Here is a 15,450-nt window from a genome sequence, read left to right as displayed (position 1 = left end):
GCGCTGCTGATAGACTACAGTTCCAATACGGAACTGACTCTAGCTAACAAAATCTCACGATCTTATCATCTTGTGGAAGCTGTCAGTATTTACATAGATTTGGTCCCAGACTTAGTAGTCAGCAATCTTTTTTTCTGAGAAAGGCATAACTAGGCTATCACTCGGCAGACTCTGCTCACAGGCTGTGTGATAATTGCACCCAAATGCCCATTCGAAAAAGTATTGACACTTTGAACGTTTTTAATCTTCACTGTTAGAACACTCACTCAGTTTTCCTTCCTTTTCCAACTTTTTCAGGTGGTGCGTAAGATTAATTTCAGCTGCACGATGCAGATGAGAAGGGGTGTCCTATTGGCAAAGCAAACCACAGGTTATGCATTGTTCTTAGACATTTTCTAAAGGAAAAATAAACACCAAATATAATTTTTTAAATCTAATGGAGAACATATAAAATGACTTTATTTTGATAAACAGATTAATATATTCTTATTTGAAACCCTTAACCTGAGAAACTAGCAGATAAATAAATGCTTACATGTGCCTTTTACAACCAAAATACTTTATAATACTTTTGGCACGATCAAAACCACAATGTAGAGATCCCTGCAGTTAATATTAGCATAACAATAAATATCATGATTGTGAACTGTTGAGAATTAACAACCAGGCCATGGTTAAGAACCATCTTACACAAATATAGATAGTTTTAAATCATTATACTGTACATTGTTAAGAGTCATTGAAAAGATTTTTTAAATGCTACATATACCCTACAATATCTAGCAAGGCTGCATTCATTTTTCATCCATTGAATATTCTAGAGAGTATGTGTTTGTGGTAAATTCAACATTTATCACCCTGTTCGAGTTGCAAGGGTAATTACAGGTCACTTTCTCAACTAAGCCATTTTGTGAGAGAAAGGTGCCCCAATAACTTCGTTGGCATTTTGTAATTCAGTTTTTTATTGACCCAACATCGATGAAGGAACACTAATGTATGTTCACGACAGGGTGATACGGGGTTCTTGGTGCCTGCTACAGTGGAAGGTACAAGTTTTGGAAATGCAGCTACAGGCAGTCTGATGTGTTGCTTCAGTGCTTTCTCCAAATAATACATGGTAAGGTCAGTTTAATAAAACAAGCAGTCTGTTTGGTCCCCCCTAGAATTTCTCCACCTGTACTCAAACATCTAAGAGGAGTAGATTATATAACACTCCTGATAGGCATTTAAGCTGATGCTCAGGTTTTAAAAACTCAGGATGTGACCCAACAGCCATTAGAACAGGTGGTTTCTGGTACATTCCAGCAACCAAAACATTTAAATCACTTATCCTGATAACCTTCCATTTAATCAGGAGACCGGTGATAGAAGCCACAAAAATATTAAGGTTTAACGTGATGGAAAGGCAATTAGGTCTCTTTTTGCTGATGACAATTGCACTCATGTGGTATGAATGGTACTTGCTATTTTTCAGTCCCTGTCTGGATGTTGTCCAGGACTTGCCACATATGGAATGGTTAATTATATAGAAATTATCTGAACAATTTACAATCATTAGCAAATAGACCAACCCTGACGTGGTGGCAGGAGGTCAGTGACAATACAGTTGAAGATAATGGGCCTATTAGGCTATTATCAAGAATTCCAACAGTGAAAATAAATCTCAAAGTGGAATATGATGATACATATGGAATTTGATTGTAAATTTAGACCTTAAGAATTAGGCCATTAGGCCCATTGAGTTTGCTACACCATTCAATCATGGCTGATCCTTTTTTTCTCATCCTCAGCCCCTCTTCCCAGCCTTCTTTCTGTGATGCCATGTCCAATCAAGAACCTATCAATTGGCCCTAAATAAACACAAAAACCTGGCCTCCACTGCTGCCTGTGGTAACAAATTCCACAAATTCAACACTCTCTGGTTAAAGAAATTTCTCTGAATTTTCATTTTAAATGGATGCCCCACAAATGTGCCGTCTTATCTTGGACTCCCCCACCATGGGAAACATCCTTTCTACATCTACTCTGTTTAGGCCTTTTAACTTTCGAAAGGTTTCAATAGGATCCCCTTTCATCCTTACAAATTCCAGTGGGTACAAACCCAGAGCTTTCAAATATTCCTTGTATGGTAACTCTTTCACTCCCAGAATCATCCTTGTGAACTCCTCTGAACCCTCTCCAATGCTGGCAAATCTTTTCTTAGATGAGGAGCCCAGAAATGTTCACAATACTCAAGGTGAGGCCTCACCAGTGCCTTATAAATCCTCAGCATCACATCCCTGTTCTGGTTTTCTAGGCTCTTGAAATAAATGCATTTGCCTTCCTCACCACCGACTCAGTCTGCAAGTTAACCTTCAGGTTGTTCTGCACAAGGACTCCAAAGTTGCTTTGCATCTCAGAGTTTTGGATTTTCTTCCCATTTAGAAAACAGTCTGCATGTTTATTTCTACTACCAAAGTGCATGATGGTGCATTTTCCAACATTGTATTTCTTTTGCCACTTTCTTGCCCATCCCCCTAATCTGCCCCAGTCTTTCTGCAGCCTACCTGATTCCTCAACATATATGCACCTCCACCAACCTTTATATCATCTGCAAACTCGGCAACAAAGTAATCTATTCCATCATCTACATCATTGATATATACAGCACAAAAAGCAGCAGTCCCACATCCGACTCTTGCGAAACACGACTAGTCACTGGCAGGCAACCAGAAAAGGATCCTTTTATTCTCACTCACTGGCTCCAATCAATCAGCCAATGCTCTAAATATGCCAGTAACTTTCAGGTAATACCATAGGCTCTTAACTTGGTAAACAGCCTTATGTGTGACATCTTGTCAAAGGCCTTCTGAAAGTCCAAATATACAACATCCAGTGCATCTCCTTTATACACACAGATTTAAACCATGCTGACATTGTCCTATCTTATCCTGTGTCACCAAACACTCGATAACCTCATCCTTAACAATTGACTCCAACATCTTCCCAACCACTGAGGTCAGGCTAACTGGTCTATCATTTCCTTTCTGCTGCCTTCCTCTTTTCTTAAAGACTGGAGTGACATTTTCAATTTTACAGTCCTCTGGCACCATACCAGAGTCCAATGATAATTGAAAGATCATTACCAATGCCTCCACAATCTCTACCGCTACTTCTTTTAGAACCCTAGGGTGTGGTTCATCTGGTCTGGGTGACTAACGTACTCTTAGGTCTTTCAGCTTTTTGAGCACCTTCTTCCTTGTAATAGTAACTGCACTCACTTCTCTTCCCTCACACCCTTTGATATCTGGCACACTACAAGTGTCTTCCACAGTGAAGACTAATGCAAAATACTCATTTTGTTAACCTGCCATCTCCTTGACCCCTGTTATTATTTCTCCAGCCTCATTTTGTAGCGGTCCTATATCCACTCTCATATCTCATTTATTTTTTACATACTTGAAAAAGCTTTTACTATCCACTTTGCTATTGTTTGCTAGCTTGCTTTCATATTTCATTTTTTCCCTCCTAATGATACTTTCAGTTGCTCTCTGTAGGTTTTTAAAAAGCTTTCCAATCCTCTATCTTCCCACTAAATTTTGCTTTGCTGTATGCCCTCTTTTGCTTTTACATTAGCTTTGCCCTCCCTTGTCAGCCACGGTTGTACTATTTTGCCATTTGATTATTTCTTTGTTTTTGGAATACATCTATCCTGAACCTTCCTCATTTTCCCCAGTAACTCACACCATTGCTGCTCTGCTGTCATCCCTGCCAGCAGCTCCTTCCAATTTACTTTGGCCAACTCCTCTCTCATACCACCGTAATTTCCTTTACTCCACTGAAATACTGCTGCATCAGATTTTACTTTCTTCTTATCAAATTTCAAGTTGAACTCAAGTTTGAAGGCTTCCCACTAATAAGGCACCCCTTTGACAGAAAATGACCTATCCCAATCCACATCTGTCAGATCCCTTCCAATGGCATAAAAATGGGCCTTTCTCCAGTTTAGTGTCTCAACCCAAGGACCAGTCCCATCTTCTCCACAACTATCTTGAAACTAATGGACCGATGATCAGTAGATCCAAAGTGTTTCGCTACACACACTTCAGTCACCTGCCCTATCTTGTTCCCTAATAGAAGATCCAGCATCATACTCTCACATTGGGACCTCTACATTGATTAAGGAAACTTTCCCGAACACACTTAACAAAGTATCACATCCAGTCCTTTGACAGTATGGGAGTCCTGGTCAATATATGTAAAGTTAACATCACCTACAGTATGTCATAACCTTATATTTCCTGTAACTGCTTGCTATCCTTCTGCCAAATTGCTCCTCTAAATCCCACTGACCACTTGGAGTTATATAATATAAACTCTGTTAATGTGGTCATCATTTCTTATTTCTCAGTTACATCTATTTTGTCTCAGTAGATAAGTCCTCCAGTGTGCTCTCTCTGAGCACTGTAATATTTTCTCTGATGAATAATGCCCCCCTCCCCATTTAATACCTCCTCCTCTATCATGTCTAAAGCAACGGAATCATGGAACACTGAGCAGCCAGTGCTGCTCTTCTCACAACCAAGGCTCACAAATGACTACAATGCCATAATTCCATAAGTTTATTCATGTATTGTTAATCTGCCTTATCTACAACACTTCTTGCATTGAACTATACAGATAGATAGATACCTTATTGAATTCAAAAGAACTTACAGTGTCACAGTAGCATTACAAGTGCACAGATATACAAATATTACAAGAGTATTGAAAGTGGAGCTTAGGAAGGTTAAAGGCACCTAACAGCAACTCCTTTGCTTACATCTTCGGAAACAGCTCTACTTCCATCTTTAGTATCTCCATTTTTCCCTTTCAGGGTTCTTTAGAAGACCCTGACCTGGAGTTACACGCTGACTACAGTTCTTTGCGGGAATGGGACCCGCTCTCGGGGTTTCACAATCGACCATTGTTGTTCGGCCTAAGAGTCCGGCTCGGATTCGGAAGCCTGAGATCTCAAGGCTCTGGAGACGGACAGATCGAGGGTCGGTGTCACGACAGGAGACCCGTGTGTTGTCAGGGGAGTTGGAAAATCTGCAGTTGTGTGCCCTGTTTTTTGGGTACAGAGCTCGAAAAAAGCTACCTAGCGGACTTTTAACATTGTAAATCTGCAAGTTGGTTGTTATGTCTCCCCGCTTGCTGGGAAAATGGAGACACCTCTTTCCCCCTTATTAGGGAGAGAGAGAACCTGTGATATGTCGCATACGAGGTGAAATGCAAAGTCTCTGGGGTAACTGCAAGTCTGCGTCTTTGCTATTGCTTTGTTCACGCTTGAGTGCTCGGTGGTGGTGCCGATGTTTGTTCTTCCTTAAGAAGAGATTTGATCGAAGATGACTCTGACCTTGGTACTTGAGAGGCAACATACCATCTGGGAATCTTTTTTTTTAAACTTTTTTTTATTGAGTTTTCAAATGATTACAGAAAGAAAAAAATATATACCCTTCCCCCCTCCCCCCTAACATCCCTATAGAAAAAAAGAAAAAGAAAAAGAAAAAAAAAGAAAGAAAGAGAGAGTGCCTGGATATCGGAAGACCCCCAAATGTTCCATGGAGTTCATAATAACTTTAGTATATATATTTATTTCTTTCCCCAAATAACCAATTATTTTATCTTTGGAGCACCTATATATTTAATCCTGTCTTTTGTAAATAAGGGCGCCAAATTTTCAAAAATGTTTCATATTTATCTCTTAAATTTTAAGTAGTTTTTTCAAGTGGAATACAGCTGGAAATTTCATTCTTCCAACGATCTATACCCAAGTATGAATTTTTATGAATTCTTTCTGATATTTATTCAATTTGGGTTTCGATTTTATCCCTTCAATATCGCCTAATAAAAATAATATTGGATTATGTGGAAGTTGTGTTCCAATAAAACTCTTAAATTTGTCCAAAAAGGTTGAATTTTAGAACAAGACCAAGTAGAATGTAAAAAAGTACCGATTTCTTGGTTACATCGGAAACACTGATCAGATAAGTTTGGATTTAATTAATTTATTTTTTGTGGTGTAATATATAATTGATGTAAAAAATTATATTGCACTAATCTTAACCGGACATTTGTTGTATTTGTCATACTACCAAGACATAGTCTTGACCAATTTGTTTCTTCAATTTTAATATTCAAGTCACTTTCCCAGTTTCGTCTTGACTTATGGATTCCTTGTTTAATTGCCTGTTTTTGAATCAAGCTATACATACAAGAAATAAATTTTTTAGTTTTTCCTTTTTGAATTAAAGTTTCTATTTCATTAGATTTCGGCAATAATATTGTTTGACCTAATTTTTCTCTTAAATAAGCCCTTAATTGGAAGTAACAAAAAAGTGTTGTTTGATACTTTATATTTATTCTTTAATTGATCAAATGACATTAATATGCCTCCTTCAAAACAATCTCCTATATATCTAATCCCTTTTTGAAACCAATTATATAAAAGTTGATTATCCATTGTAAAAGGGATGTCTATTTTGAATTAAAGATCTCTTTGCTAATAAAGATTTATTTGTCTCATCATCAACATTTATCTTATTCCATAAGTCAATCAAATGTTTTAATATAGGAGATTCTTTCTTTTCCCATATCCATTTAGATTCCCATTTATATATAAAATCTTCTGGTGTATTTTCTCCTATTTTATCTAGTTCTATTCTAATCCATGCCGGTCTATCTTTCTCAAAAAAAGATGCAATAAATCTAAGTTGATTTGCTTTATAATAATTCTTAAAATTTGTAAGTTGTAACCCTCCTAGATCAAATTTCCATGTCAATTTTTCCAACGATATTCTTGACATCTTACCTTTCCAAAGAAACTTCCTCACATATTTATTTAACTCTTGAAAAAACTTCTGGGGTAGTTGTATTGGTAGTGATTGGAATAAGTATTGTAGTCTAGGGAATATATTCATTTTTATGGTATTTACTCTACCTACTAATGTTATTGGTAATATCATCCATTTATCAAGATCTTCTTGAATTTTTTTCAATAATGGTAAGTAATTTAATTTATATAAGTTCTTTATATCATTATCAACTCTTATACCTAAATATTTTATACCGTTTGTCGGCCATCTAAATTGAGTTATTAATCGACATTGACTATAATCTCCTTTAGTAAGAGGTAAAATTTCACTTTTATCCCAATTTATTTTGTAACCTGATATTTTCCCATATTCTTCTAATCCAGAGGATAATTTACGCAACGAGTGCAATGGGTTTGTTAAATAAAGCAGAACATCATCAGCAAATAAGTTAATCTTGTATTCCTCCTGGTTAACTCTGAAACCCTCAATATCTGGGTCCATTCTAATTAATTCAGCTAATGGTTCTATCGCCAACACAAATAAAGCAGGTGATAATGGACAACCTTGCCTAGTTGACCTTGTTAACTGAAATGGTGTTGAAATTTGACCATTTGTCACTACTTTAGCTTTGGGATTAGTATTTAAGGTTTTAATCCATTTTATAAAAGATACTCCTAATCCATATTTTTCCAATACCTGAAATAAAAAATCCCATTCCAATCTATCAAATGCTTTTTCTGCATCTAAAGCAACTGCCATACTCATTTCCTCCCTCTTTTGAGCCAAATGAATTATACTAAATAACTGAGTTACATTATCTGCCGATTGTCTATTTTTAATAAATCCTGTTTGATCCATATGTATTAATTTTGGTAAGTATTTAAATAATCTGTTAGATAAGATTTTTGCTATTATTTTAAAGTCAATGTTTAACAAAGAAATAGGTCTATATGATGTTGGCTTTAAAAGATCTCTATCTTTATTTGGCAATACTATTAAAATAGCTGTCGAAAACGATTCTGGAAGTTTATGCGTTCTTTCCGCTTGATGTATTAACTCCATAAAAGGAGGAATTAATAAATCTTTAAACTTTTTATAAAATTCAGGTGGAAAACCATCTTCTCCTGGAGATTTATTACTTTGAAATGATCCTAGAGCTTCTTCGACCTCTTTTAATGTAAAAACCATCTGGGAATCTTGTCCTTATCCACAGAATCTCCTATCTGTCACGCTAACCAGCGAATCCCTTATCAAGTGTTTGCCTATTCTTTCTCTTTTGCTACTGATCCACAGAGCCAGACTCAGTGCCAGAGACCTAACTGCAGTGGTTTTTCTCTGCAAGATTGTCCCCCCACAACTGTATCCAAAATGATATACTTGTTATTCAGGGGAAGATAGAAACATAGAAAACCTACAGCACAATACAGACCTTTCGGCCCACGAAGTTGTGCCAAACATGTCCCTATCTTAGAAATTACTAGACTTCCCCAAGCCCTCCATTTTTCTAAGCTCCATGTACCTATCCAAAAGTCTCTTAAAAGACCCTATTGTATCCGCCATCCATTGCCGGTAGCCCATTCCATGCACTCACCACTCTCTGTGTAAAAAACCTCTGACATCACCTCTGTACCTACTCCCCAGCACCTTAAGCCTGTGTCTCTTGTGGCAACCATTTCAGCCCTGGGAAAAAGCCTCCAACTATCCACACAATCAATGCCTCTCATCATCTAATACACCTCTATCAGGTCACCTCTCATCCTCTGTTGCTCCAAGGAGAAAAGGCCGAGTTCACTCAACCTGTTTTCATAAGGCATGCTCCCCAATCTAGGCAACATCCTTGTAAATCTCCTCTGCACCCTTTCTATGGCTTCCAGATCATTCCCATAGTGAGGCAACCAGAACTGAGCACAGTACTCCAAGTGGGGTCTGACCAGGGTCCTATATAACTGCAACATTACCTCTTGGCTCCTAAATTCAATTCCACAATTAATGAAGACCAATACACCGTATGCCTTCCTAACCACAGCGTCAACCTGCACAACTGCTTTGAGCGTCCTATAGACTCGGACCCCAAGATCCCTCTGATCCTCCACACTGCCAAGAGTCTTACCATTAATACTATATTCTGCCATCATATTTGACCTACCAAAATGAACCACTTTACATTTATCTGGGTTGAACTCCATCTGCCAATTCTCAGCCCAGTTTTGCATCCTATCAATGTCCTGCTGTAACCTCTGACAGCCCTCCACACTATCCACAACACCCCCAACCTTGTGTCATCAGCAAACTTACTAACCCATCCTTCCACTTCCTCATCCAGGTCATTTATAAAAATCACTAAGAGTAAGGGTCCCAGAACAGATCTCTGAGGTACACCATTGGTCACTAACCTCCATGCAGATTATGACCCATCTACAACTACTCTTTGCCTACTGTGGGCAAGCCAGTTCTGGATCCCCAATGCAAAGTCCCCTTGGATCCCATGCCTCCTTACTTTCTCAATAAGCCTTGCATAGGGTACTTTATCAAATGCCTTGCTAAAATCCATATATACTACATCTACTGCTCTTCCTTCATCAATGTGTTTAGTCACATCCTCAAAAAATTCAATCAGACTTGTATGGCACGACCTGCCCTTGACAAAGCCATGCTGACTACTCCTAATCATATTATACCTCTCCAAATGTTCATAAATCCTGCCTCTCAGGATCTTCTCCATCAACTTACCTACCACTGAAATAAGACTGACTGGTCTATAATTTCCTGGGCTATCTCTACTCCCTTTCTTGAATAAAGGAACAACATCTGCAACCCTTCAATCCTCTGGAACCTCTCCCATCCCCATTGATGATTCATAGATCATTGCCAGAAGGTCAGCAATCTCCTCCTTCGCCTCCCACAGTAGCCTGGGGTACATCTCATTAGGTCACAGCAACTTATCCAACTTGATGCCTTCCAAAAGCTCCAGCACATCCTCTTTCATAATATCAACATGCACATGCTTTTCAGTCTGCTGCAAGTCTGCACTACAATCACCAAGATCCTTTTCCATAGTGAATACTGAAGTAAAGTATTCATTAAGTACCCCTGCTATTTCCTCCAGTTCCATACACAGTTTCTCACTGTCACACTTGATAGGTCCTATTCTTTCACATCTTATCCTCTTGCTCTTCACATACTTGTAGAATGCCTTGGGGTTTTCCTTAATCCTGCTCGCCAAGGCCTTCTCATGGCCCCTTCTGGCTCTCTAATTTCCTTTTTAAACTTATTCCTGTTAGCCTTATAATCTTCTAGATCCCTAACATTACCTAACTCTCTGAACCTTTTGTAAGCTTTTCTTTTCTTCTTGACTAGATTTATTACACCCTTTGTACACCACAGTTCCTGTACCCTACCATAATTTGCCTGTCTCATTGGAATGTACCTATGCAGAACTTCACATAAATATCCCCTAAACATTTGCCACATTTCTTCCGTACTTTTCCGAGAACATCTTTTCCTAATTTAAGCTTCCAATTTCCTGCCTGATAGCCTCCTAATTCCCCTTACTCCAATTAAACACTTGTCTAAATTGTCTGATCCTATATCCCTCCAATGTTATTGTAAAGGAGATAGAATTATGATCACTATCTCCAAAATGCTCTCCCACTGTGAGATCTGACACCTGACCAGGTTCATTTCCCAATACCAAATCAAGTATAGTCCCTCCTCTTGTAGGCTTATCTACATATTGTGTCAAGAAACCTTCCTGAACACACCTAACAAACTCCACCCCATCTAAACCCCTCGCTCTAGGGAGATGCCAATCGATATTTGGGAAATTAAAATCTCCCACCATGACAACTCTTATTATTACACCTTTCCAGGATCTGTTTCTCTATCTGCTTCTCGATATCCCTATAACTATTGGCAACCTATAAAAAACACCCAGTAGAGTTATTAACCCCTTCCTATTCCTAACCTCCACTCACAGAGACTCCGTAGACAATCCCTCCATGACGTCCACCTTTTCTGCAGCTGTGACACTATCTCTGATCAACAGTGCCACACTCCCACTTCTTTTGCATCCCTCCCTGTCCTTTCTGAAACATCTAAAACCCGGCATTCTAAGTAATCATTCCTGTCCCTGAGCCAACAAAGTCTCTGTAATGGCCACCACATCATAGCTCCAAGTACTGATCCACGCTCTAAGCTCATCCGCTTTGTTCACAATACTCCTTGCGTTAAAATAGACACATCTCAAACCATATGTCTGAGCGTGTCCCTTCTCTATCACCTGCCCATCCTCCCTCACACACTATCTCTAAGCTTTCTCTATTTGTGAGCCAACTGCCTCTTCCCCAGTCTCTTCAGTTCGGTTCCCACCCCACAACACTTCTTGTTTAAACCCTCCCCAGTAGCCTTAGCAAACCTCCCCGCCAGGATATTGGTCCCCCTGGGATTCAAGTGCAACCCATCCTTTTTGTACAGGTCACATCTGCCCCAAAAGAGGTCCCAATGATCCAGAAATCTGAATCCTTGTCCCCTGCTCCAATCCCTCAGCCATGCATTTATCCTCCACCTCATTCTATTCCTATACTCACTGTCGCGTGACACAGGCAGTAACTCTGAGATTACTAACTTTGTGGTCCTGCTTCTCAACTTCCTTCCCAACTCCCTGTAGTCTTTTTTCAGGACCTCCTCCCTTTTCCTACCTATGTCATTGGTACCAATATGTACCACGACCTCTGGCTGTTCTCCCTCCCACTGCAGGATATCTTGGATGCGATCTGAAACATCCCAGACCCTGGCACCTGGGAGGCAAACTGCCATCCAAGTTTCCTTCCTGCATCCACAGAATCACCTGTCTGACCCCCTAACTATAGAGTCCCCTATCACCACTGCCTTCCTCTTTCATTCCCTACCCTTCTGAGCCACAGGGCCAGACTCTGTGCCAGAGGCACGGCCGCTGTTGCTTCCCCCAGGTAGGCTGTTACCCCCCCCAACAGTACTGAAACAGGAGTACTTATTGTCAAGGGGTACACCCACAGGGGTACTCTCTTGTACCTGACTCTTCCTCTTCCCTCTCCTGACTGTTACCCACTTGTCTGTCTCCTGTGGCCCCAGTGTGACCACCTGCCTATAACTCCTTTCTATCACCTCCTCGCTCTCCCTAACATGGTCCCTTAGGAGCTGCAGCTCGACACACCGGGTGCAGATATGGCTGTCCGGGACTCAAGGACCTCCCACATCTGACACCGAGCACAGTAAACTGGCCTCACACACATACACTTCCATTCCGCAATTAACACAGGTAGACCTACCTAGCCTTGTTACCGCCTAAGCCTGTTGAGCCAAAGCCCTATCGCTCTGCTATCTCTCACTCCGCTGCCCACTGGATATGGCAGTCTTCTTTTTAAACTTTTCCCACTATACTGGCTGATGTCATGTGCCTGTGCAGTCTTGCCTCTCTTTTACCCCAAGTAGTAAAACTGCCTTAACTCCTGAAATCCTTAGCCGTTCACTCGCAGCCTTCTTGCTCCAAATAGCCACAAGGGTACTCTGCTCTGACTGTTTATTCCCTTTCACACTCCTAACAGTTACCCCGTTACTGTGTCCTGCAACTTAGGAATAACTCCCTGTAACTCTTGTCAATCAACTTCTCTATCTCCTGAATAATCTGTAGATCATCAGCTCCAGTTCCGTAATGTGGTCTGTTAGGGGCTGCAGCCAGATGCACTTCTCGCAGGGGTAGTCATCAGGGACACTGCAGGTCTCCTGGACTGCCCACATCATGCAAAAGGAGTACACCACAGCCCTGGTCTCCATTCCCACTGCTCTGGCTTGTGCTATAATATCTTGTATGGTTCTCAGTCAGAAGGATAGTGACTTCATAAGTAAGTTTTTAAATCACACAATTTAAAACCTTTTCTATCAAGAACACAAACACAAGATTAGCATGCATGTAAAAATAAAGGTTACCTTATACACAATTTTAACAAGTTCCACTGGGGTGAAACACTTCCCAGGATGCTCTTGAAAAACTTTCAAAATTTGCTGTTCCCTCAAGTTTCTGTGAAATGTATATTCTCTGATTTTATCAGAAGCATTTTGCACAACTGGGCCATGACCTGGAATGCAAAATAGGGCGTGAAAAATCAAAAAAGCAATATTTCAATTGTTCATTCAGATAACACATGGCCATATACTGAACGCTATTTATGATCCCAACCAGCTAGCTAGATTATGGCATTTCTGTTTTGTATATAATTCGAAAATATAAAATCTGAGAAGAACAATTAGTTGAAAAAGATTATATTAAAGGTTTATTTTAGGAGTTCAAATACATTATTGGTATTACAGAAGACGTCACAGGTGAGTTCAATGTAAAAACAGTTGCCTCCCTCTGCAGATCACAAATAAACATTTCTATTTTGCTCTAAACTCATGTTTTTTCCAATCCTGACAATGATTTGTGACTCAGTCTTTACAAAGTAACTATCTGGCATCAGAATAGATCACTGTATTAATGATTACGAGGAACCACATCGCCTTACTAAATACAGTCTGGTTAAACTGGAATGCAAATATATCACTGATGTTAGCTCTTTCCACATAATATAACAAGCCTGGATCCAACACCTCTGTGCAGAATCCAAGCTCAAGTGCCAAGTTCATGACATGCATACAAGAACACAAGAATGCAAACTGAACTGCTGGCAACCTTTTCCAAACATGCTGTGATGGCATAAATTCTGGGAAATCTGCTAGAAAGGCCTATGACAGGTTAGACCTGCAACAAAAGTACCATCTCCATCAAAACACTGACGAGGAAACAAGTGTAGGAGCCATGTATCTGTCTGCAGTGGTATTCTGTGTTGCACATTTATTATGTTTATTATGGTAGTTAGTCACATGGGGGGTGTGGTAAAAGTGTAAGATTTACTTCCGTATTTGTTCTTTGTTCTCGGCAGTTTAGTACTAGGACTGACGAATGTCATATCTTTTGTTATGCTTAACTTCGTTTAATTACATGTGAAATCATTTAACTGTACTCAACTTTGATCAACTTCAATTAAGTATGTTTAATATCATTAGCCTTAGTTTCAGAAATTGCATTGCTTCAAGATTATTTGTTTTGCTAATTGCCAATAAAGGATTGAATACATTTCTTCAACTTTGTGGAACATGATTATTGGGTTGATCGGAGGGTGTGTCATACAAGGATAAGAATTCAAGGGGGTTACCAGCACTGGCTTGTTCGAGTTTGCCACTGTAACAAACAAGAACGTTTTTGTGTGTTTAGAATTTTAGTTACTTGTTACTTAATGTTTTCTATCTTTTTTAATGTCCGTGGGTAGGATATATTAAGGACTGTCAATATATTTTCCAACAACAACACACACAAAATGCTGGCCCAGCATTTTGTGTGTGTTATTGTTTGAATTTCCAGCATCTGCAGATTTCCTCGTGTTTGCTCAATATATTTTCCACCAGTTTTATGAACAGAGTTTGCCAAGATGCCTATTTTGCATTTGTGCTCTTCTGAATAAGTAGATTGAAAACCCATTAAGATATACATGTCATACATACAAACTACTGGAGAAACTCAGCAGGACAGGCCGCATCAATGGAAAAGAGTAAACAGTCGAGATGTCTTGGCCCAAAACCTCGACAGTTTACTCTTTTCCATGGATGCTGCCTGGCCTGCTGAGTTCCTCGTGCAATTTGTGTGTACTGCTTTGATTTCTAGCATCTGCATATTTTCTCATTTAAAATATACACGTAACAAGTACCATAACCTGTGGTGACTTTTCTGACCCAATGTATAAAATGTTTTCCCACTGCGGGTTCTTGGAATTTTTCCCAATATTAAATAGAGACTCCTTGCAATGTACAAATAAACATGGGTAGAATATACTGTATAGAATATACCATGAAACAAGCAATGCCACATATAGGAAGCTGTCTCTACTACCTGAATTACCACGCTTTGTGAAGTACTTAAATATAGAAGCTGTTGGAACCAATATAGACCAATGAAGTGTATTTTACAAGCAATTTCCCTCTTTCCTATGAAATACCCCAGTTCACTCTTCTATTCCCACTGGCCCCTAACATTTTTCTCCCCACCTGCTCCTTCTTGTCCCTCTTCTCACTTCCTCCTCCCATTTCATTTGCTCTCTCCAAGAGTATATTTTGTGCCCTTGCTTTCCTCACTAGTTCTTTCCAGAAATGTTTAACATGGATTTTAGGGAGTTGACATACTAGTCTTCTCCTTAGCCTTAGTAAGCTATGACTCAGAGACCTCATCCCTGTCAACAATGTATGGATTACCAGGGCACTTCTCATTCACCCACATCTCAGTGCATCAAAGTTCCGACTTTCTAATATCCAAGATGTGAAGGGTAATCACAGAAAATCGGATAGAAATGGACCAACAATAGATTAAATTATTGATCATTACTATTACTCTCAGCACACATAACAGAAGATCCTGTATCACACGCATCTAAGCTGGTTTAAACAAAAATGTCCTGGAATAAACACAGGAATCAGTTTTTATTGCACTAAGTTAGTTTTCACATCAGAATGTTCAAGCTGTGAAAAGCTGTAAGAGCTCCTCAAAGGC

At 39.4% G+C, this 15,450-nt stretch overlaps 1 protein-coding gene across 2 annotated transcripts in view; it reads right to left on the bottom strand.

Moving 5' to 3' along the window:
- lactb2 (lactamase, beta 2) overlaps positions 1-15,450 on the bottom strand; it is a 44,873-nt gene that overhangs the window by 13,798 nt on the left and 15,625 nt on the right. For both annotated transcript variants that reach the window (XM_073040693.1, XM_073040687.1), the window contains exons 5-6: positions 12,801-12,949; positions 267-348 (exon numbers count right to left, since the gene is read on the bottom strand). In XM_073040693.1, the coding sequence (XP_072896794.1) occupies positions 267-348; positions 12,801-12,949 (231 nt within the window). The remainder of the gene's footprint in view (positions 1-266; positions 349-12,800; positions 12,950-15,450) is intronic.

This window comes from Hemitrygon akajei, chromosome 1, assembly GCF_048418815.1.
Source record: "Hemitrygon akajei chromosome 1, sHemAka1.3, whole genome shotgun sequence".
In the NCBI taxonomy this organism is placed as follows: Eukaryota; Metazoa; Chordata; class Chondrichthyes; order Myliobatiformes; family Dasyatidae; genus Hemitrygon; species Hemitrygon akajei.
Note: the sequence above shows the minus strand (reverse complement) of the source record. Positions and strands in the feature narration are given on the sequence as shown.